The sequence below is a fragment of the Myxocyprinus asiaticus genome, chromosome 10, assembly GCF_019703515.2.
Source record: "Myxocyprinus asiaticus isolate MX2 ecotype Aquarium Trade chromosome 10, UBuf_Myxa_2, whole genome shotgun sequence".
Lineage (NCBI taxonomy): Eukaryota > Metazoa > Chordata > Actinopteri > Cypriniformes > Catostomidae > Myxocyprinus > Myxocyprinus asiaticus.
In genome coordinates this window covers 29,430,600-29,453,898 of record NC_059353.1, presented here as the reverse complement: position 1 = coordinate 29,453,898, position 23,299 = coordinate 29,430,600, and the positions used below count along the sequence as shown (strand labels likewise).

Here is a 23,299-nt window from a genome sequence, read left to right as displayed (position 1 = left end):
GAACTGAAATGTGCTAATAAAAATCTTCATTTCGGTTCTGCTAAAGAAGGAAAGACATACAATCTGGAATGGAATGGCTTAAAGGTGAGTAAATCACGAGATAATTTTCATTTTGGGTGAACTAATCCTTTAAGCCTCATTAATTCGCTGCAGCTACAATTTTTTATTTGCTGTTTACAGAGTCTAGAACAATCACAGAAACCGGTGAAATATCTCACAACACTTATTTCAGTAGGAAATGTTTTTGCATACCTTTCCATGAAAAAAATAGCTTACAGCACCTTTAATATTTACAAGGTTAAACATACTGTAAAAGCACAGGGGCACAGTAAATTTCCACATTTTCTGCTAAAACTCCCAGTTTTTACACAGTGTACTCATTACTGTAACATAATGCCAATGTTTTAATTGCATATATATATATATATATACACACACACACACATGGCATATATTTAATATTTTTTATTGCCATTATTGGCTATTATTAATAGCATTCTTTTACATATACAGTGTACACAGCATACAGTGGCCACAAAAAGTATTTGGACACTTAGGCCGCACTTAAATTATGAATATGCATTATTAGGCAAGAAAATATCAAACCAAGCAGCATGATTTTTGCCATTTATTTTCACCAACTGGTCCCAAGGTCATTTTAGTGGATGTATGAAGTCAATTCCCCTAAAGTTTAAACAGGGGTCATAGCAGAGTAACCACAGGTGTAGTTCTTCCCATTGCTTAAGTGTTCTCTTTGGGAAATTTTTGGGTCCTCTGTAAATATTCATATTATGAAGCAGGTCAAATGGTGCTGCATTCAGATGCTCAGGAGGTCTGATTTGACAGGTTGTTTGGTATGTGGATCACAGCTGTCGTGCTGTTCGTTAACACTCTGCTGTGCACCAAGCTCCAGAATGCCTGCTGAAACGTATCTCCTGCCAGTGTATAAAGCACAAGGTTGAAGAAGGTGTTTAGGCCCGCCAGTGGCCGCGACAAGATGTAGACTGTGTTGATGCCTCTTCTTTGCATGCATGACACATTACTCCTGCGCAGGCTATCCACCCTCAGCACGCGCATGATATGATAGGGTAAAAAACACACTACAAAAACAACAAGAATCAGAATTGAGAGCCTGCGAGCTCGAGAACGACTCGGCCTGTTGCTGGATATGCTGCTGCCAAGAGTGCCTGCTATGTGGGCATAGCTCCAGCACACCACCATTGACGGCATCACGTATCCAAAAGCGGTGAGTATCCAACCGTAGCACCACACCACCTGTGGATCGTTACTGGCGAAGTCTACACATTGTGTCACGTTCCCGTCCTGCTGTAAAGTAATCATCCCCAGCATTGGCCCAATCTCCAACAGGGAGATGATCCAGACAGCCAGGCAGGCTAAGATGCCCCATCTTTTCCTCTGGATCTCAGCAGCTTTCAGTGGGTGCACCACCACTACGTAACGGAAGACACTGAGGCAGGTGAGGAATAGGATACTACCGTAGAGGTTGTAGTGGAAGCAAAATCGAATGAAACGGCACATGAACTCCCCCAGCATCCAGTTTCCGGTAATGTAGAACTTGACCAACATAGGTAAACTCAGTGCACAGAGCAGATCAGCCACTGCCAGGTTCACTATGATAATGCTGCTGCTTTTCCACGGTCGGAGCTTTGCCATGTAGATAACGAGTGCTGTGAGATTTCCTACCAGTCCAACTATGCAGATGATACTATACATCACTGGCAGATAATAACTTTTTATGTACTCATCAACAGGAAGACAGTCAGTTGAATTATTCTCCAGACCTGCCTGACATATAAAAAAAATAAAAGACAAACCAGTGTTTTTTAGATATTTTTGCACTAAAAACGGAAATAATCAGTATATTTTTATTATTAACAATTTTTATTGATTCTATTCAACAAATTAAATAAACATAACAGAAAATGCAGAATCAAATTATAAGAAAAAAACCTTCCCCCCGAACATTACCAACCCCACGCACCCCAGTGGTCATAAATATTTAGAAACATAAAAAACCCCCACAAAACACACACACACACAAAATTGCACACACACACATTGAAAACTACAGGTCCCTCTCCACTGCCCCTCCCTGAGAGCCTTTCAAAAAGGCCAAATATTTGCCCCACTTTCTATCAAACAAACCCAGATTGCTCAGTCTTTTATACGACATCTCCAATCTCGAAATGAGGGTGCCCCAGCCGACTTCCATCCCCTAAGAATAACCCGTCTGCCGATCATAACACTGGCCAGGACCCAATTCTTTATGTATTTATCCCCTATATTAATGACCGCCCCATCGCTAAAAATACAGAGTCTGGGGCAAAATAAAATTTGAGTGCCCAAAATGTCACACATAAAACTCTGGACCCTCAACCAAAATTCTTGGATCTTAACACACCACCAAAAAAACATAGGCTGTGTCTCCATCTTCTGATTGGCATCGCCAGCAGGTGGGTGTGTCTTTAAGACCATGCCTATACAATCTAGGGGGGGTCAAATAGAATCGATGTAAAATCTTAAATTGCATAAGGCGCACCCTTGCATATCTATATGTAGACTTGATGTTTTTTAGAATCCTAGCCCACACTCCCTCCTCCAATACCAAGTTTAAATCTTTCTCCCATAATCTCTTGAGAGAAGTTGAAGCTCCGTCCCCCAGACTCTGAATTAACAGGGAGTAATACACTGATGCCTCATGACCTTTTCCAAAATCAGTAATCACCACTCCCAGAGTATCTGCCGCTTTAGGGGGGTGTATACTACTCCCATAAATAGTAAAGAGCAGGTGGCACAGCTGTAAATACCTAAAGAATTGAGAGCTGGGAATCCCAAAATGTTGAACCATATTTTCAAAGGATCTCAACACTCCACTCTCACATAGGTCACTGAGCGTATTAACCTGCCTCACAATCCACTCTGACCAGCAGAATGGGGACTTATTAATACATAATTTTGAGTTCAGCCATATGCCCGAGGCTACATTTAAATAAACGTCCAAATTAAACACTCTGGACACCTTTGTCCATACTGAGTGCAAATGCGAGATAACGAGGTGTAATTTAACTTCTCTGGTAAGTTTGATAGAAAGCTTTGCAGTGGTGAAATAGGGGCAAGAACTTCCTGTTCAATTCAAAACCAGGGAGGGGCTCTCTACCTGAGTCCGAATGCATAATAATAAAACAAAATCTTGGGTAGGCCTAGCCCACCTTTGTCCATTGGCCTATGTAACTTACTGAAATGTAATCTGGGATGTTTACCATTCTAAATGAAGGACTTTGATATGCTATCAAATTGCTTAGAATAAGAGATGGGGACATCTACAGGGAGAGATTGAAGCAGGTAGTTGAATATTGGAATACAATTCATTTTAATAACATCAACCCAATCATAGATAAATGTAATGAAGCCCACCTGCCCACATCGCTCGAAATTTTTTTTATTAAAGGGTCAAAATTTGCTGGGAATAAAATACCCAAATATTTGGAAGGTGCCTAGCTGAAAAGCCGTTACTGGGCAGTACGCTGTCAGAGAAAAAGCTTCGGATTTAGACCAATTCATTCTGTATCCTGAGAACTTAAAAAAAGAATTAATAATTCTGTGGAGGCAAGGCTCAGATCTAGTAGGGTTGGATACAAATAATGAAATATCATCTGCGTAAAGCAAAAGCTTCTGCGCCAGACCTCCTGCCACCACCCCTGGAAAATCATCCTCCTTTCTTATCATGGCTGCTAATGGTTCCAGGGCAAGACAGAACAATAAGGGGGAAAGAGGGCAATCCACAGTAAAATAATCTGAAATTAATCCATTTGTTTGAACCGCCGCTACCGGGTGTCTATAAAGTAACTTAATCCATCCAATAAAAGTATTCCCGAACCCGTACATTTCCAAAATCTTAAAAAGATAATTCCATTCTACCATATCAAACACCTTTTCAGCGTCAAGTGAGATGGCAGCGACCAGAGTCTGATCATTCCCTGACCACATGATATTGATGAAACGCCTAATGTTATCAGAAGAGTTACAGTTCCGAATAAACCCCACCTGATCTATATGTATAAGAGATGTCATAACTTTACTTAATCGGTCAGCCAAAATTTTTTACAAAATTTTTACATCTAGTTGGATCAGGGAAATTGGACGGTACCTCTTACGCTCACTTGGATCTCTGTCCTTTTTAAGAATCAAGACTTATCCGGGCTTGTGTCATGGTTGGCGGAAGCTTTCCATTCTTTAATGATTCCGTATAAACTTCTAGCAAAAGTGGAGCCAATTCTGTAGCACAAGATCTAAAAATTCAGCGGCAAAGCCATCTGGCCCTGGAGCCTTGCCTGTAGGCAAGGCCTTAATTATCTTGCCAAGCTCCTCCAAGGTTATCTCAGAATGAAGAGAATTGTTTTGCTCAGCTGTCAGTTTAGGAAGTTCTAATGGTTCCACAAAGTTCCTAATATCCTCATCAGTAGACAAAGACTTGGAACTATAGAGATAAAGATAGAATTTTTTTAAATCATTATTAATATCAATGGCTGAGGTAAATATTTCACCACCAGCAGATTTCACTGAGGGAATGGTAGAAAAAGACTTTCTCTGTTTTATAAATCTAGCCAGAAGTTTTCCTGCCTTGTCCCCTGACTCAAAGTATGACTGTCTTGCCCTGAATTGCCAAAACTCCACCTTCCTCGACAAAATAGTATTCTATCTGTATTTCAATTGGGTCAATTCTCTGAGGCCATTAGATGACATTTGGCGCTTCAGCTCTGCCTCGGCACTTTTAATATTCCCTTCCAATTCCACAAGTTCTTGTGCTTTGGTTTTTTGGTGAACGAGGCATACTGTATGATCCAACCCCTAAGAACTGCCTTAAGTTCCTCCCAAGCCACACCCACAGAGGATACTGAGGACCAGTTGGTCTCCATATAGACATTAATTTCAGTCTTTAGCTTTTGTTGGAATTCAGGATTTTGCAAAAGGTATACATTAAAGTGCCAACTATATGATTTCCTTTTCTCCATATGTGGCAACACCTCTATACACATCAGGGCGTGATCTGAGACTAAAATGTTTCCAATTGAGCAATCAACAACAGATGAAATGAGGGACTTAGATATATTAAAAAAAATCTATTCTAGAGTAAATCTTATGGACTGATGAAAAAAATGTATAGTCCCTACCAGATGGGTTCAAAAGTCTCCAAATATCTGTAAGACCAAGATTTTTACACATCCTGTGAAGCGTCAATTTTGCTCTAGGGGCTTGCACACTTTTGCTTCGCTATGATCAAGTACTGAGTCCATCAAAATATTAAAGTCTCCTCCCAATATTATATCATGAGGGGTGCTAGCGGCTTGCAACATCCCTTCAAGATCTATAAAAAAGCCCTGATCATCAACGTTAGGTTCATAAATATTAGTCAAAGTAAGACTTTGCCCCTGAATTTCAGCTAAAATAATAATGAGTCTTTCTAATTTATCTTTAATCTGTTTGAGACATTTGAACTGTAGATATTTACTTAGTATAATGACTCCCCTACTCTTACTTGATCCAGAACTAAAGAAAACATGTCTATCCCATATCTTTGTGAGACAGAATTACACAACAAAATATAATCTATATAACAAACTCCAGCCAATAGGCGGAATAAACACAAAGAGCATGTAGATTCATCCACAAAACTGTCTCAAAGGTGTGTTACTCCACAAAACAAACTCCAGCTGCTAGGCGGTACCAGCACAAAAAGACAAAAAAAAGGCGCTCAGTTTCCTTGAACTGTCAAACAATTGTTTAGTGAGCCGGCCCAGTCGGCTGCAACATGAGTGCAACAAATGACCTAATCACTCCAAAGTCTTTCCAGAAATACTCCACAAAACAAACTCCAGCCAACAGGAGGCATAAGCACAAAGAGCGTGCAGATTCATCCATAAAACTGTCCCAAAGGAGTGTTACTCCACAAAACAAACTTCAGCCGCAAGGCGGAACCAGCACAAAAAGATAGAAAGAAAAAAAGGGGTGCTCAGTTTCCTCGAACAGTCAAGTGAATGTTCAGTGAATTGGTCCAATTGGCTGCAGTGTGAGTACCACAAGATAACTTACTCACTCCATTGACTTTATGAAGGACATTGCTTGCTGTGGGCATGTGAATGTTTTAAGGCCATCCTTAGCATCTATTCTCAATTTGGCCGGGAATATCAGTGCAAAAGCGACCTTCCATTGATGTAAAAGTTTCTTGCATTCCTTGAATCGATCGCGTTTCTCTCTTGTCGAATTCGCAAAGTCTGGGAACAAGAAAATGCTGTGGTTTTTCCAAGAAAGCCTTCCTTTACTCCTCACAACATGTGGAGTGTTGGTGGTGTAGTGGACTAAAGCACTGAACTGGTAAGTGGAAGGTTGTTGGTTCAATCCCCACAGCCACCACCATTGTGTCCTTGAGCAAGGCACTTAACTCCAAGTTGCTCCAGGGGGATTGTCCCTGTCATCAGGGCACTGTAAGTTGCTTTGGATAAAAGTATCTGCCAAATGTATAAATGTAACACAAGATCTTTATTGGATGATCTCAGAAATTTGACTAGAATTGATTGGGGCCTGCCTCCCTCCGCAGAGCTTGCTGAGAAGGAACCCTATGAGCTTGCTCGATTTCCAACTTATGGCCTGTTATGTTAAAGCAGATTCGGAAAGAGCCCATCCAGAATTTTCACCATATCCTGACCCTCTTCGACCTCAGGAATTCCGACAATACGGACGTTATTCTGCCAGCTATGGTTCTCCATGTCCTCCAGCTTCTCCTAGACACGTTCCAAATCCACCTTGGTCGCTAGCGGATTAGCAGAGAATTTCCTCTCCAATGACTCCAGATAATCGATCCATTTTTCGACATCCCCCACTCTTGTAACCACCTCAGAGAATTTAGTCTCCATGGCAGTGATCAATCGACGAATCACAGCAAGATCCTCCAAGTCAGCAACAACCATCGTCAGCATTGTGGACATGTTCAACATCTCTCGCCGCATTTCCCGCACTTCACCGACTAAATCGACTCCCTGGCTCGAGGCCTGTTCGGTGGTGTCAGATTGAGCACACAAGTGTCTTTTAATGTCTCCAAAGCCTGAGGATTTTAAATTCTTTGACATATTGTCCTCCTAGAACAGTTATGGAACAGAGTGTAATGAATCTCACTGGTTTATATCATTAAAAGTGTTAAAACAAGCAAAATGCACAGAGCTCGCCGTTCACACGTCCGATCCTCACATGGCGTCACATGACTCCCCAAATAATCTGTATATTAACATCTTCAGCGCTGAATCAATTCGAGGGAAGTTGTGCAGGGACATAGAGCAAACAGAGTCTGAATCACAGGCTTTCAAAGACAGGATAAAAAAATAAATAAATGTATATTCATCATAAGATTGTAAACTGATAAAACATGGGTTATACATTATTGGAAACTTTTTCGATTTTGGAAGGGCTTTTCTGTAAAATGAGACCAATATTTTGTGATTATTCTAATTAAATTAGTTAAATTTGGGTATGAAAATTGTGAGTGACAGCAGAGTTTAAGAGATTATATATATATATATATATATATATATATATATACACTGTAAATGAACAGCATATATGTAAATCCCTTCCTTGGTCTTGTGGGTCATTTTGACCCATTTTTAAAATGGTTCTAAATGGGTCTGAAAGTTCTGCAAGGCCAAGGAAGGGATATATTTAAAAAACATACAACATGACAAATAAGGAGGAAGCACACTGAAAAAACAAATCTAAAAACCTAAACCTAAAAATGATTCTTAAGAAATAATATTAATGTTGTAACATCTAAATTATCTGGTTTTATTCAAGTAAAAAATTTATTGTATTTAACATCTCTAACTCAGCATTAATACATTAGGTTACAACAACACATTTTAAGGGTTAAATCAGGTAGAAATAGCTCTGTATGGTAACCATTGCACTTTTTTACAATGCATGCTACAGTGATGTTTTTTATTTTTTTGTTTGTTTTTTAAATGGTATTTGATATGTGGTACTAAATTATTATCATATTCATACAGTATACCATATTTACAAGGTATTCCAAGATACTTCAGAGAATACAATGGTATTAACATGGTACATGCCCAAAAATATATACTTCTTTACATGTTTATGTCATTAACCTATCAATTGCAATTAATTTTGTGTCACAATAGAAAGAAAAAAAAACAAGAAAAAAAAAAAAAAACTCTCACCATGATGTAGTATTGATTCCTCACTTTCTTCTCAAGTTAATGTTTAATCCTTAAAATGGATATGGGTCCAGTATCATGGATCCATACACAGTCATAACCAGAGATTCAGTAAATGTGAACTACTCACCATCATTTGTGTTAAGTGCCACCTGTGTTTTGTGTTGTTCTTTACTCCTATGAAACAGATGCACATGGCATGAGTCATGAAGATCTCTGCCAGATAAGTCAGTGTTTGCTCGAGTTACTGTTTAACATTTCCTGTAACTTACTACAACAATCATATTTCATGAAACCCCTTATGAGAAATTATAAGGCTTTACAACCCACAAATATTTAGTGGAAAGTGTAACATTGCTGCTGGTACTGGCAATGATGAAGACGATGACGATGAATTGAAGAACCCAAGTGCAAATTTATTATTAAACGTGAAATCCAATAAATCCTAACTATAAACATGAAAGAAACAAAACATGAACTTGACTAGACTTGACGTAAACTTGGCTTGACATTCACTTGGCTTGACATAAACTTGGCCTGGCAAAACATGACAACGTTACCAAACATATACAGGTGCATCTCAATAAATTAGAATGTCGTGGAAAAGTTCATTTATTTCAGTAATTCAACTCAAATTGTGAAACTTGTGTATTAAATAAATTCAGTGCACACAGACTGAAGTAGTTTAAGTCTTTGGTTCTTTTAATTGTGATGATTTTGGCTCACATTTAACAAAAACCCACCAATTCACTATCTCAAAAAATTAGAATATGGTGACATGCCAATCAGCTAATCAACTCAAAACACCTGGAAAGTTTTCCTGAGCCTTCAAAATGGTCTCTCACTTTGGTTCACTAGGCTACACAATCATGGGGAAGACTGCTGATCTGACAGTTGTCCAGAAGACAATCATTGACACCCTTCACAAGGAGGGTAAGCCACAAACATTCATTGCCAAAGAAGTTGGCTGTTCACAGAGTGCTGTATCCAAGCATGTTAACAGAAAGTTGAGTGGAAGGAAAAAGTGTGGAAGAAAAAGATGCACAACCAACCGAGAGAACCGCAGCCTTATGAGGATTGTCAAGCAAAATCGATTCAAGAATTTGGGTGAACTTCACAAGGAATGGACTGAGGCTGGGGTCAAGGCATCAAGAGCCACCACACACAGACGTGTCAAGGAATTTGGCTACAGTTGTCGTATTCCTCTTGTTAAGCCACTCCTGAACCACAGACAACGTCAGAGGCGTCTTACCTGGGCTAAGGAGAAGAAGAACTGGACTGTTGCCCAGTGTTCCAAAGTCCTCTTTTCAGATGAGAGCAAGTTTTGTATTTCATTTGGAAACCAAGGTCCTAGAGTCTGGAGGAAGGGTGGAGAAGCTCATAGCCCAAGTTGCTTGAAGTCCAGTGTTAAGTTTCCACAGTCTGTGATGATTTGGGGTGCAATGTCATCTGCTGGTGTTGGTCCATTGTGTGTTTTGAAAACCAAAGTCACTGTACCCGTTTACCAAGAAATTTTGGAGCACTTCATGCTTCCTTCTGCTGACCAGCTTTTTAAAGAGGCTGATTTCATTTTCCAGCAGGATTTGGCACCTGCCCACACTGCCAAAAGCACCAAAAGTTGGTTAAATGACCATGGTGTTGGTGTGCTTGACTGGCCAGCAAACTCACCAGACCTGAACCCCATAGAGAATCTATGGGGTATTGTCAAGAGGAAAATGAGAAACAAGAGACCAAAAAATGCAGATGAGCTGAAGGCCACTGTCAAAGAAACCTGGGCTTCCATACCACCTCAGCAGTGCCACAAACTGATCACCTCCATGCCACGCCGAATTGAGGCAGTAATTAAAGCAAAAGGAGCCCCTACCAAGTATTGAGTACATATACAGTAAATGAACATACTTTCCAGAAGGCCAACAATTCACTAAAAATGTTTTTTTTTTATTGGTCTTATGATGTATTCTAATTTGTTGAGATAGTGAATTGGTGGGTTTTTCTTAAATGTGAGCCAAAATCATCACAATTAAAAGAACCAAAGACTTAAACTACTTCAGTCTGTGTGCATTGAATTTATTTAATACACAAGTTTCACAATTTGAGTTGAATTACTGAAATAAATGAACTTTTCCATGACATTCTAATTTCTTGAGATGCACCTGTAATACCTAACAAAGGACAATGGAAAACATGAGGGCTTAAATAATTGGACATGGGATAACACATGTCAAAGATAACCAATGAACAAACAGAACTCTGAATAAGATAATCAAACAATGAACCAATGAAAACAAGACACATGAACATGGAGGGAAACAGGAATCACATGACTAGGGACACATGACATGAAACAGGAAATAACTTTCAAAATAAAAGACATGAAATACATGAACACACATATTAAACATTACATATCCCCCCACTAGGGGTGGCTACCGATGCCACAAAACATGGACAAACACATTAAACATGACATAGTTTTCAAGCTGGGGGTCTTGAGGCGTGGCTTGGAATGGCATGGTGTGGGACCAGGGCAGAGTCAATGGAAGGTGGGGCCCTGAGAGGCTCGAGGGTTGGAGCTGTGGAAGGTGGGTTTGTGAGAGACTTGAGGGGGTAGAGCCATGGAAAGCAGATCCGTGAGAGACTTGAAGGGCGACACCATGGAACTTGGTGCCCGGAGAGTAGCCGAAGACTCGAAGGGCCAGGGTGGAGCCGATGGCAAGGAGGACCACTGGAGGCTCAGAGGAGCAAGGCGGAGCTGGGGAATCTGAAGACTGAGGTGGAGCCGGTGGGGCTGAGGACCAAGGCGGAGCCGTAGGGATGGAGGTCCCCGGAGGAGCTGATGGATCGGAGGGATGAGGCACAGCCAGAGGATCAGAGAGCCAAGGCGGAGCCAGGTGACCAACAGACCAAGGAGGAGCTGGAGGGACGAGGGACCCCGGAAAAACCGACAGGTTGAAGGACCGCAGTGGATCCGAGGGAACGCAGAGCCAAGGCGATGTCGAGGGATCGACAGGCTAAGGCAGAGTCCAGGGCTCGGAGGGTCCAGGCGGGGTCGGAGGGTTGAAGGTTCCCCTTGCCTGCTCAGGAGAACTAAGGTTGGGTACAAGGGCGGGTACAAGGGCGGGAACCATCTCCAGGTCTAATAGCTCAGAAGTGGTTATGACAAGATGTGGAGCAGACTTAGGTGTGGTTGTGATATGGCATGGAGCAGGCTCAGGCGTGGCTGTGACATGGCATGGAGCATGCTCAGGTGTGGCTGTGACGTGGCATGGAGCAGGTTCAGGCGTGGCTGTGACGTGACATGGGGCAGGCTCAGGCGTGGCTGTGATGTGGCATGGAGCAGGCAGAGGCGATGCTGTGACATGGCATGGAGCAGGCTGAGGATCCGGGGCAAATGATGGGGCTAGCTCAGCGACCGTGACGAGGAACTCTGGCTCGGCGGCCATGACGTGGAACTCTGGCTCAGCGGCAATGACATGGAACTCTGGCTCGGTGGCCATGATGTGGAACACTGTGAGTTACAGTAATCCAGCCTAGATGTAATAAAGGCATGAATTACTTTTTCAAAATGTTTACTAGACAGAATAGATTTTACTTTTGCTAGTAGTCGAATCTGAAAGAAACATGATTTGACCACTGTATTTATCTGTTTGTCAAATTTCAAACCATCATCAAAAACAACACCCAGATTTTTAACCCAAGGCTTCACAGAAGAGGATAAATCACCGAGATTTATTTTGGGTGTATTAAAAGTATCAGACGGACCAAACACAATTATTTCAGTTTTACTCTCATTAAAATTAAGAAAATTTAAAGAAAACCAAGCCTTCACATCAGACAAACAGGTCATAAGTGCTTCCAAACCATCAGAACTCTTTTTTAAGGGCAGATAGATTTGAGTATCATCTGCATAGCAATGGAACGACAGCCCATGCTTCCTAAAGATAGAACCCAATGGGAGCATATATAATGAAAAAAGAATGGGAGCTAAGATAGATCCCTGGGGCACACCACACGAAAGAGGAGCTGCCTCAGATGAATGTTCACCAATGTTAACTTTAAAACTTCTATTAGAAAGTATATACCAGCACAGTGCTCCAAGCGAGCAAGAAGGACAGCATGGTCCACAGTATCGAAAGCAGCACTCAAATCTAGGAGCACAAGCACAGCAAAGTCCCCAGCGTTGCCAGTTAGTCAAACATAATTTAAAACCTTCAAAAGTGCAGTCTCTGTCGAGTGGTGTTTTCTAAAACCTGATTGGGAAAACCTCAAAGATCTTATTTTTATCAAGAAAACTCTGCAGTTGTTGTAAAATTATTTTCTCTAAGATCTTTGTAATAAAAGACATATTAGAAATAGGTCTAAAATTGGCTAAAACTGTAGGGTCTAAGTTCGGTCTCTTAAGCAAGGGATAAACTGTGGCATGTTTTAACACATCAGGTACAGTACTAGTTTCAAAATATGGATTTATCTTAGTCAAAGTAGGGACCCACTGCATCAAAAACTTGTTTCAGGAAATACGGAGGAATAGCATCAATGGAGGAGCCTGATGGCTTTAACTGACCCACTATTTCTTGAAGATGTATAAAAGAAATAGGTTCAAACTGACTGAACTCAGCAGTACAATCAGAGGGAATGGAAGGATGGAAATATCAGGGGGAGATATCCCCAATCTGATATCATTGATCTTATTAAAAAAAATCTAAGAAAATCCTCACACACAGTTTTTGACACAGTTGGGTACTCACAGACAGTTGGATTAACAACAGCATTAAAAATAGTAAAAAGAGTTTTGAGTCTATGGTAATTCTTGTTAATGATTTCCGCAAAATACCTGGATTTCGATACTCTCACTGCCTTCTGGAATTTGGATAATAAATCTCTAAGTATTTCAAAGGAAATCTGGAGCCTGTCCTTTTTCCACTTACGCTCCGCTCTTCTACAGATCTGCCTCAAAGAGCGTACGTTATCGTCAATCCAGGGCTCAGCTCTAGGTTTAAGTTTTAAAGTCTTTACAGGAGCCACTGAGTCTAAAACATTTAAACATATGAAATTGAGCCTATATAGAAGCTCATCTGCACTCAGATCACATTGACTGACATACACTGATTGAACAGCATCACAAAAAGCTAATGAAAAAGCTTTGCTAGTGGTTGAGGTAATTAATCGTGATTGACGGACATATTTAGTGGCTTTAGAGGTATTAGATACCCAAGGAACAGAAAACATGACAGATTTATGGTCAGAAAACCCATTATCAAATATCTCAAAATCATATGGAGAAATGCCATATGATAGCACCAGGTCAAGTGTGTGTCCAAGCTGATGAGTAAGGACATTCACATGATGTTCTAGATCAAATGCATTAATCAGAGTAATAAATTCTTTAGCTAATGAGTCCGCTGTGCAGCATACATGAACATTGAAATCTCCAAGAATTAACAGTTTATCGTATTTTGGTGTAAATTCCCCCAAGAGGTCTGCAAACTAATTTAAAAAGTCTTTGTTGTGCTTAGGGGGGCAGTATATCAGAGCAACCAAGAGTGAGCAATTCAGATCCAATGTAAACAGCTGCAACTCAAAACTCCTATAGTCATTAAACATAATTGGGCGGCAAGAAAAATTATCTTTAAAATAGAGACAAGCCCGTTGTCCGAGGTGAATTAAAACACAAACAATTCAGGGGTAGAAGTTCAGAGAACAGGCTTAAGTCCTCAGTAGTAAGCCAAGTTTCAGTAATGAATAAAAAAGCCAACTCCCGCGAAGAGAAAAAGTAATTAATAATAAAAGTTATTATTTATTTACCACTGATCTGGCATTAAGCAACACCATCCTTAGCCAAGGCGGATTCTCAGTCGACTCCTCAAACTGCTGTACCTGAGAAAGTGTACGAAGATGGCTCGAACACACTCCTCCATGGTAGACACGGGGCGAACCGTATACAGGGAGCGGAGCAGCTGCAGCCGGAATCAGTGAAATATTCCATTCACATACTGGATCCAGAGAGCACCAGCGAATGAAGTAATCACGGACCAAGCCACTCACATGGAGATCCAGAGAAGGCCACGACTCACGTTGTTGAGCCAAGTAGCGCTTTAGCTTGATGGCAAGGCCACCCTGTCTCCCGCATTTTTTCCTACGCTTCCTCACCGGTAGAGAACACGGCCAGCGGCGCAGGTAACCAGGTATCGACAACAGAAAAGGAGGAGGTGAGTGATATGAGCCATTTCACGCTTGATAGAGCAGATCGTTTGCACTGGTTTGCAAGCTTAAGAGTTGATTTGTCCTAGACCAATATGGACGAAGCGCACTGTGTTAAATAAAACATAAAACAAAGTAAAACAAACAAACTAGGGACTAGACCAAGAATCCAACGGCAAGCCACACAAAATGGTGCCATCTTGAATGGAAATAAAGTCTGTTCCTTTGCCTCTGCAAATGTAGTGGAACTCCGGCTCGGCGGCCATGACGTGGGACTCTGGCTCGGTATCCGCCTCCCCCACAGTGAACATAGAACCAGTGATCTGCAGGGCAAGGTCGATATACTGAGCGAGGCTGAGGGAACTGCGACCTCCAGGCATCAAAGTGGAGATTGGCTCACTCAATCCAAAACAGAAAATGTCTTTGAGGGCGACCTCATTAAAGTCCACCCAGCAGGCCAGAGCGCAGAAGTCCTCAACATAATCCTCCAGGGGACGATTCCCCTGACATAGGTGTAGGAGCTGTATTGCTGGGTTCATTTGTGGTTAGGTATTTCTGTAACGTTACTGCTGGTACTGGCAATGACGAAGACGATGACTTCAGTCAGTAAAAAAAAGCAGTGCTGACAGATCTTTTGGGTGTCAAAGCACAAGGAGCTCTAATTCACTCACGTTTCCTAACTGTTGCTCAAATAGATGCCCCTTCTAATTTTTTTTAGTTTGGAAAGAATCCCGCACACTATCCTGGCTTGCAAAGAGTATCAAAATTTATTCTGAATACATTTTGATACTCTTTGCAAGCCAGGATAGTGTGTGGGATTTTTTTCCATTTCATTGACTTTGCTACAGCTTGTGTCCTACGCACCTATCGGTTACTTCTCAGCTGTGCGAGGTGAGATGTTCATTGATTAGTTTGGAAAGAAAAATGGCCAATGCAGAATTGTCATCATTTTACACTTAGCTACAGGGCAAGAGCTCACTGCTGACATACGTAGCAGTGCTGTATAGAGTTTTACTCAGAACTCCTTAAATGTGAATCGAAGGAATGGGGCACAGCAGCTGATGAGTTTTTTGAAGGCTTATCCAAAGTGGATGAGTCTAATTTTGAACAGACATTTACTTTACAAGCACTTTATACTGCCTTGATGAAAATGGATAATGGTAAATCTCCTGGAATGGACAACTTACCTCTCAAGTTTTACAAAAATCTGTTGCCAATAAGGATGGGCGGATCGATCCAAAAGTATCGATACTTCCGATACTGATGTTGTATCAAAAATATCAATCCTCACACAATTTTATTTTTTTTTTAACTAGGGATATTATTATTTGGTTACCATGAACATGAACAATAATCATAAGCTTCAAAGTGAAATAAAATGGATTAGGCTATATTAGCAAATACTTGTAACGTATGGGAACGTCCTGGTTACTTTCGTAACCTCCGTTCCCTGATGGAGGTAACGAGATGTTGTGTCGATGTAGTGACACTAGGGGTCATTCTTGGGAGCCCTAAACACCTCTGCTTTTTGAAAAAAGGCCAATGGGAATTGGTGAGTGGAATTTGCATGCCACTCCCGCGGACATATAGGTATAAAAAGAGCTGGCATGCAACCACTTATTCAGGTTTTGTGGACTGGCGGTGCGAGATGGGCAGACCCCTCGTAGCCAGCGCACCAGGCCGTCACGTAACCTGGTGAGCTAACTCAAGTATTCACAGCCTTTGCCATGACACTCAAAATTGAGCTCAGGTGCATCCTGTTTCCACTGATCATCCTTGAGATGTTTTTACAACTTGATTGGAGTCCACCTGTGGTAAATTCAGTTGATTGGACATGATTTGGAAAGGCACACCCCTGTCTATATAAGGTCCCACAGTTAACAGTGCATGTCAGAGCACAAACCAAGCCATGAAGTCCAAGGAATTGTCTGTAGACCTCCGAGACAGGATTGTATCGAGGCACAGATCTGGGGAAGGGTACAGAAAAATGTCTGCAGCATTGAAGGTCGCAATGAGCACAGTGGCCTCCATCATCCATAAATGGAAGAAGTTTGGAACCACCGGGACTCTTCCTAGAGCTGACCGTCTGGCCAAACTGAGCAATCGGGGGAGAAGGGCATTAGTCAGGGAGGTGACCAAGAACCCGATGGTCACTCTGACAGAGCTCTCTGTGGAGAGAGGAGAACCTTCCAGAAGAACAACCATCTCTGCAGCACTACACCAATCAGGCCTGTATGGTAGAGTGGCCAGATGGAAGCCACTCCTCAGTAAAAGGCACATGACAGCCCACCTGGAGTTTGCCAAAAGGCACCTGAAGGACTCTCAGACCATGAGAAGCAAAATTCTCTGGTCTGATGAAACAAAGATTGAACTCTTTGGCCTGAATGGCAAGCATCATGTCTGGAGGAAACCAGGCACCGCTCAACACCTGGCCAATACCATCCCTACAGTGAAGCATGGTGGTTAGTGGCGGCATCATGCTGTGGGGATGTATTTCAGCGGCAGGAACTGGGAGACTAGTCAGGATCGAGGGAAAGATGAATGCAGCAATGTACAGAGACATCCTTGATGAAAACCTACTCCAGAGCGCTTGGACCTCAGACTGGGGCGAAGGTTCATCTTCCAACAGGACAACGACCGTAAGCACACAACCAAGATAACAAAGGAGTGGCTACGGGACAACTCTGTGAATGTCCTTGAGTGGCCCAGCCAGAGCCCAGACTTGAACCCGATTGAACATCTCTGGAGAGATCTGAAAATGGCTGTGCACCGACACTCCCCATCCAACCTGATGGAGCTTGATAGGTCCTGCAAAGAAGAATGGGAGAAACTGCCCAAAAATAGGTGTGCCAAGCTTGTAGCATCATACTCAAAAAGACTTGAGGCTGTAATTGGTGCCAAAGGTGCTTCAACAAAGTATTGAGCAAAGGCTGTGAATACTTATGTACATGTGATTTTTTGTTCTTTTTTTTTCCGTTTTTCATTTTTAATAAATTTGCAAAGATTTCAAACAAACTTCTTTCACATTGTCATTTTGGGATATTGTTTGTAGAATTTTGAGGAAAATAATGAATTTAATTCATTTTGGAATAAGGCTATAACATAACAAAATGTGGAAAAAGTGAAGCACTGTGAATACTTTCCGGATGCACTGAATATATATATATATATATATATATATATATATATATATATATATATATATATATATATATATATATATATATATGCACACACACATTTAAATTTAATTTATGAAATTAAACTTTGTGAAAATACTGTATGTTATTGCACCCATGCTAGTTTTTGATGCTCTTTTTTGTGACATTTACTGCTGTCGGTGGTGCCTTTTTCTCATGATATCAAATCATTTCAATTTATATTTCTAAGTAGGAAAACAAGTTCCCTATACACAGAAAAGCACATAATAGTACACAAATAAAACAAATAACCATTCATTTTTATGTGGGATATGCAGTATATGGTAATACAAGATAACGTGTTAATGTGAACATTACTACACTCATATTAGCTACATTGCTTAGTTTATTGCGTATTATGAATTAGTTTATTATAGTAATAATAAAGTATTAACAATTTCCATAGTAGCCTAATAAAAGGAACATTAATGAGACCTATTTATTTAAATACATATTTAACATCAAGTTACCATACTATTGTTCTTAGTAGTGTACTGTACACCAGTGGTTCTTAACCTTTTTGACTCCAAGGCCCCCCACTGTTCAAGACAATATTTGAAGGCCCCCTCACCTGAAACTAGACATGTCTGATTAAAATAATTAATCATGGATCATTTTTGATTCTAGAAGTTTCAGAATGAGTCTTTTTTATAATTGTAGGCATACATCTTAAAGTATTTTTAGCATTTTAATTAAGTAGGATTATTTTAATTATTTTAATATTTCTTATTTTAAATACATTTTAAGTCATCTTGAGGCCCCCTTGGAAGTGTGCTGAGGCCCCCTAGTGGGTCCTGGCCCCCTGGTTGAGAACCACTGCTGTACACCATGCCAGCAAGAAACTTACCCTGATATACATTTTGTAAGTTTATGTGGGACTATAATTACAACAGTCCCAATTTTAATGGAAAATTCTTACACATTTTACATACAGCATGTACTGTATATTAATGTTAATTAATTTTATAGATCGGGTGCATGTGTTTTTCATAAATTCACAGTGTGACCACCTCCAGACACTACTACATCCCTGCTTCTTGAGTAAATTCATGCTTAAATAACAACATACTGCAGGCTCGGAGGACCAAGCTGGAGTCAGAGGTTCAGAGGGCTGAGGTGGAGCTGGGTGCTCGGAGGACCGAGGCAGAGCTGGTGGGAGTGAGGACCAAGGTGGAGCCAGAGACCAAAGAGACCAGAGCAGATCAGGCAGACGACCAGGAGACCAAGGAGACTAGAGCAGATCAGGCAGATGGCCAGGTGACCAAGGAGACCAGAGCAGATTTTTGCCATGTGAAAGACACCAATCAGTGAACACATTCCATTTTAGTGCATAGAGGCATCTTAGGACGGCGCTCTTGAGAGTGTGTTAATTGGTATAATATATTACCAGGAAAGTAGAGATGATAAAATAATTTATAATTATGCTTAACCTTTATAAAATAGAAAAGTATCAACATTTACAGAGCAATACTTCAGCAGAACATTCCACCAGTCACAAACTTCAGAAAATTGTGCATCATGCATTAGAATGAGAACACATCTATTTCTTGGCTTGAAAGATACAAGAACTAAATCAGTGTTGAACATTGTATCACAAAAGGAGGACAATGTGGCCCCCCATGTGCTACTTAAAGAAATAAATCACACAAAAATGAAAATTCTTATCATTTACTCACCCTCATGCCATCTGTCTATGACTTTCTTTCTTCAGAACACAAATTAAGATTTTTAGAAGAATATTTCAGCTCTGTAGGTCCATTCAATGTAAGTGAAGGGGTGCCAAAATTTTGACGCTCCAAAAAGCACATAAAAGCAGCATAAAAGTAATACATACAACTCCAGTGGTTTAATCCATGACTTCAGAATTGATATGACAGGTTTGGGTGAGAAACAGATCAATATTTAAGTCCATTTTTGCTAGAAAATCTTCTCTCTGCCCAGTAGGTGGCGATATGCATGAAGAATGTGAGTCACCAAAAACACAAGAAGTGAAAGTTAAAGTGGGGATTGACTGAGCAGGGAGGAGAATTAATAGTAAAAATGGAATTAAATATTGATCTGTTTCTCACCACATCTATCATATCGCTTCTGAAGACATGGATTAAACCACTGGAGGCACATGGATTAGACTACTTTTATGCTGATTTATGTGATTTGTGGAGCCTCAATATTTTAGCACCTATTCACTTTCATTGTATGGACCAAAAGAGCTGAGATATTCTTCTAAAAATTTTAATTTGTGTTCTGCAGAAGAAAGAAAGTCATACACATCCAGGATGGCATGAGGGTGAGTAAATGATGAGAGAATTTTCATTTTTGGGTGAATTATTCCTTTTTAAGCGTGATGTAGCCCCTGTACCAAACAACTTTTCCCATGCCTGCTCTACCTCCTCTATTGTGCAGGACATGACGTGCCAAGTGATCTTGCTTATTTAGCATTTTTTTGCATTCCTTGCATTGTTTGAACATGTTTTATGCACAACAATAACACTCTGTCGGCATTAAGGAAAATGTAGACCCTACACATAAACTGATTTTAATGTAATTGTTTCATACATAACGATTTAAAATGGTGATCAGTGTATTGAAAATAACTTTTTAATTTTTTCATCTCTGTTATCATGTCTCCCTTTTATTTTTTGGAATCAGATTCATGTAGTGTTTATCATAGATAAGTGATGTATTTTAAAAGTTGTCATACAGTGTTCATTATAAAGGGGCATAGGTTTTGTAACTCGGTACTCAATACTCACTACTCATGAGTACTTTTAAATGAGCTACTCTTTTACTCTTACTTGAGTAGTTTTTAGGACAGCTACTTTTACTCTACTCACACTAAATTTTTTGGGAAGTAACAGTACTTAAACTTAAGTATGATTTTTCAGTACTCTTTCCACCCCTGCTTGCCATTGTGAAGCGATTGTGCATAATGTGTGGGCTTCTGAGTGGGAAAGCCCTTATTGGAAAAGTGTGAGCATCTCATGTGAGCGCTGTACTCTTTTTGCAACCTTTGTATGTTCATACATTATATAATTCAGCGCTCACCACTGGGAAGTGGTTGTGCATAATATGCAAACTATATTGCATGTGATTAATGTGAGACACAGAAAACAACATATTGAACAACATTTTGAACAAAATATTCCAAAATATTCTGCCTATGGGACACGTTGTAACATTTCACTTTTTTTTTTTCGAGGTAGATTGCGAAAAAAGTATATGCTGTATTCATGAAACAAGACACATATGTGTAATAGACACGTGTGAAATTAATGTGAAAAAAGAAAAATACATCGAACCCAAAGTACATTTACACAAACTTAAGAAAACCAAAAAGTGTTAGTTTGTGCCCCGCTCTCCCCTAAGCCCAGGTCAGAGGCTGTTCAAACATATGGAAAACAGACTGGAACCGAACGCGAGGATCTTGAGACAGACATTTCCAAGTTGAATATCTTTCCTGACAAAGCATTTAAAAAAAGAAAGTTCACTTTCTCGATGCGCCCATCTCCCAAGGGGGGCTTTTTGGCGACACTGTCGAGGACTTCATCCATCAGTTCTCAACGGTGAGGAAGCAGACCGAGGCGATCAGACACATCCTGCCGTGGTGCGACTCGGCCGCCTTCAGGCCTCCGAAGTCCCACGCCCCTTCTGCTTCTCACCAGGGCCGTTCTCCTGCGATGCCAGCCCCGGCTCCTGCACCATCGGAGCCCGTACTCCGGCCTCTGAGAAGAAGATCCTCCTGCAGGAAGGCGGCTCCACCTGCCCATCAGTCGGCCCCCAAGGACCCCGGACGGGCTTCGAGGCAGCCCTGACACAGGCGACCCAGGGATGAGATCTCTGACTCCGACCGTCTGGCCCGGGTGAACTTAACAGCCCCACCATCGCCCCTGGGCCAGCGCATGGTGAGTATGAAATCGCCGGGTGCCCTCTGGGCCTTGGCACCCGCATGGTCAATAAAAGAGCAGTTCTCTCATTCACTGGGTCAGCGCGCTTGTTACAGCCAGGCCCTGGAAGTCTTTCCGGTCAACCAGTCGGATGCGAGTACCTCACGTGCCCTTGTTCTCCGTCGAGAGACAGCCGGCCAACAGGTAAATATGCTGGTCTCTGGGGCCGCTTGCCTGCCCCAGCCACCGGCCACCGTTGCAGGCTTGCAGAGCAGTACGTCCCCCCTGAGTTTTCTTACTGATTGGGCATCTGCTCTGCCTTGCCACGAACCACCCTCCCCGGGTGCAGTAAATCCAGTCGTCCCCTTGGTGCCACTGGCGTGGATCCTGGAGGCCTGGTTAGCGCTCTCCAGCCCCTCGCTGTGGCTCATCAGGACGATTTGTCTCGGCTACGCGATCCAGTTAGCCAGACGCCCGCCCAGGTTCAGTGGCATCCTCTCCACTTCGGTGCAGGGCGAGGGTGCCTCCATCCTCGGGAGCAATAGGACCCGTCCCCATAGCTGAGCCCTTATTTTATCGTGCCCAAGAAAGGGGGAGGGTCACACCCAATCCTGGACCATGACCTGTTTTGTTTACATTTTACACTTGTTGTGTGCATAAAATGTCCTGGAAATATCCTGGAAAATTGTGGTTTGAAAAGAGTGGGAACTCTGTTTTCTAAAAATATATACAACTGTATGTCCACAGTCCATTCAAACGAACTGTTTTTTTCTCCGTGTCTCTCCCCACTCCTCAACTATCGACTCATATATCACATCCTGTTTCATAGTCATGCCTAAAAAAAATCTATTGCCCCCTTGTGGTCTGAGGTTTGTAACCAACAGGGCAATACAAGTGCGCAAGTAATGTATGTACAACAGGACCATGCGTTGACCAAGTGCTCGTGTTTGCATTTGCGTACTTGCATGAAGTATGTTTCGGCCTTTATGAATTGCACTCTGACACATTTCACAACACAACGACGCGTGAAATCGAGCTTGTGTAGCAAGATACGTCTGCATTCACGTACTTACGTAGAGTATGTTTGGGCCTTTACTGTTTCCTTTTCCGTTGAGCACTCAGTCTACGAAGTGATCGCAAGCTGTGCACACCGCATGTTTGTCATGTTTTTCATATTTCTGTTCTCTTTTAAGTTATTTTGTTTATTAAGTAACGCTGTTGTCAGTGGAGTGTTTGAATGGTGTCGCCAATGCTGCAATCCTCGAGTTGGCAATGAACGATGCAACCTGCTGCTGATTTGCTTGTTTGTGAGCACAAGTGGACATTTTGTGCTTCAAACACAAGCGATACCTGAGATTCATCCAGACATGTAAGAAGATTCATTTGGACACCAGCAATTCAGCCAGACACGTGACATTCATCCAGACATGTGAGAAGATACTTTCGGACACCAGCGGTTAATTCAGACACGTGAGATTCATCCAGACACGTAAGAAGATTCATTTGGACACCAGCGGTTCATTCATACACGTGAGATTCATCCAGACACACAAGATAATTCTGAATGAAGGATTCCTTTGGATATGGGAACTGACAACAAAAGGTTTTTCTGAACACTTCGGTTCGTGGTTTATTGAGGTAAAGGAAAATGTTTCTGTCTTTGAACTTAAACTTTGTTTCTGGTGATTTTCCTGCTCTTTTGTCCATTTGCCCTTGGGAACTGCATGTATTGAGCCAGCGTATTTAAAACGAACAAACATTTTCTAGA

At 41.4% G+C, this 23,299-nt stretch overlaps 1 protein-coding gene across 1 annotated transcript; it reads right to left on the bottom strand.

The window, feature by feature from the left end:
• Positions 1 to 825: 825 nt before the first annotated feature.
• On the bottom strand, positions 826 to 21,349 carry LOC127447570 (2-oxoglutarate receptor 1-like). The gene is made up of 2 exons (XM_051709520.1): positions 21,307 to 21,349; positions 826 to 1,802 (listed from the first exon to the last, which is right to left on the bottom strand). The coding sequence occupies exons 1-2, from the start codon at positions 21,347 to 21,349 to the stop codon at positions 826 to 828; spliced, it is 1,020 nt and encodes a 339-aa protein (XP_051565480.1).
• Positions 21,350 to 23,299: the final 1,950 nt, after the last annotated feature.

Bases quoted from the DNA above. Each gene is read 5' to 3' on its own strand.
- LOC127447570 (XM_051709520.1), bottom strand. From the start codon at position 21,349: ATGGTGCAGGAGCCGGGGCTGGCATCGCAGGAGAACGGCCCTG. The intron at 1,803-21,306 runs GTGAGAAGCAGA...TATGTCAGGCAG, and splicing joins ATCGCAGGAGAACGGCCCTG to GTCTGGAGAATAATTCAACT.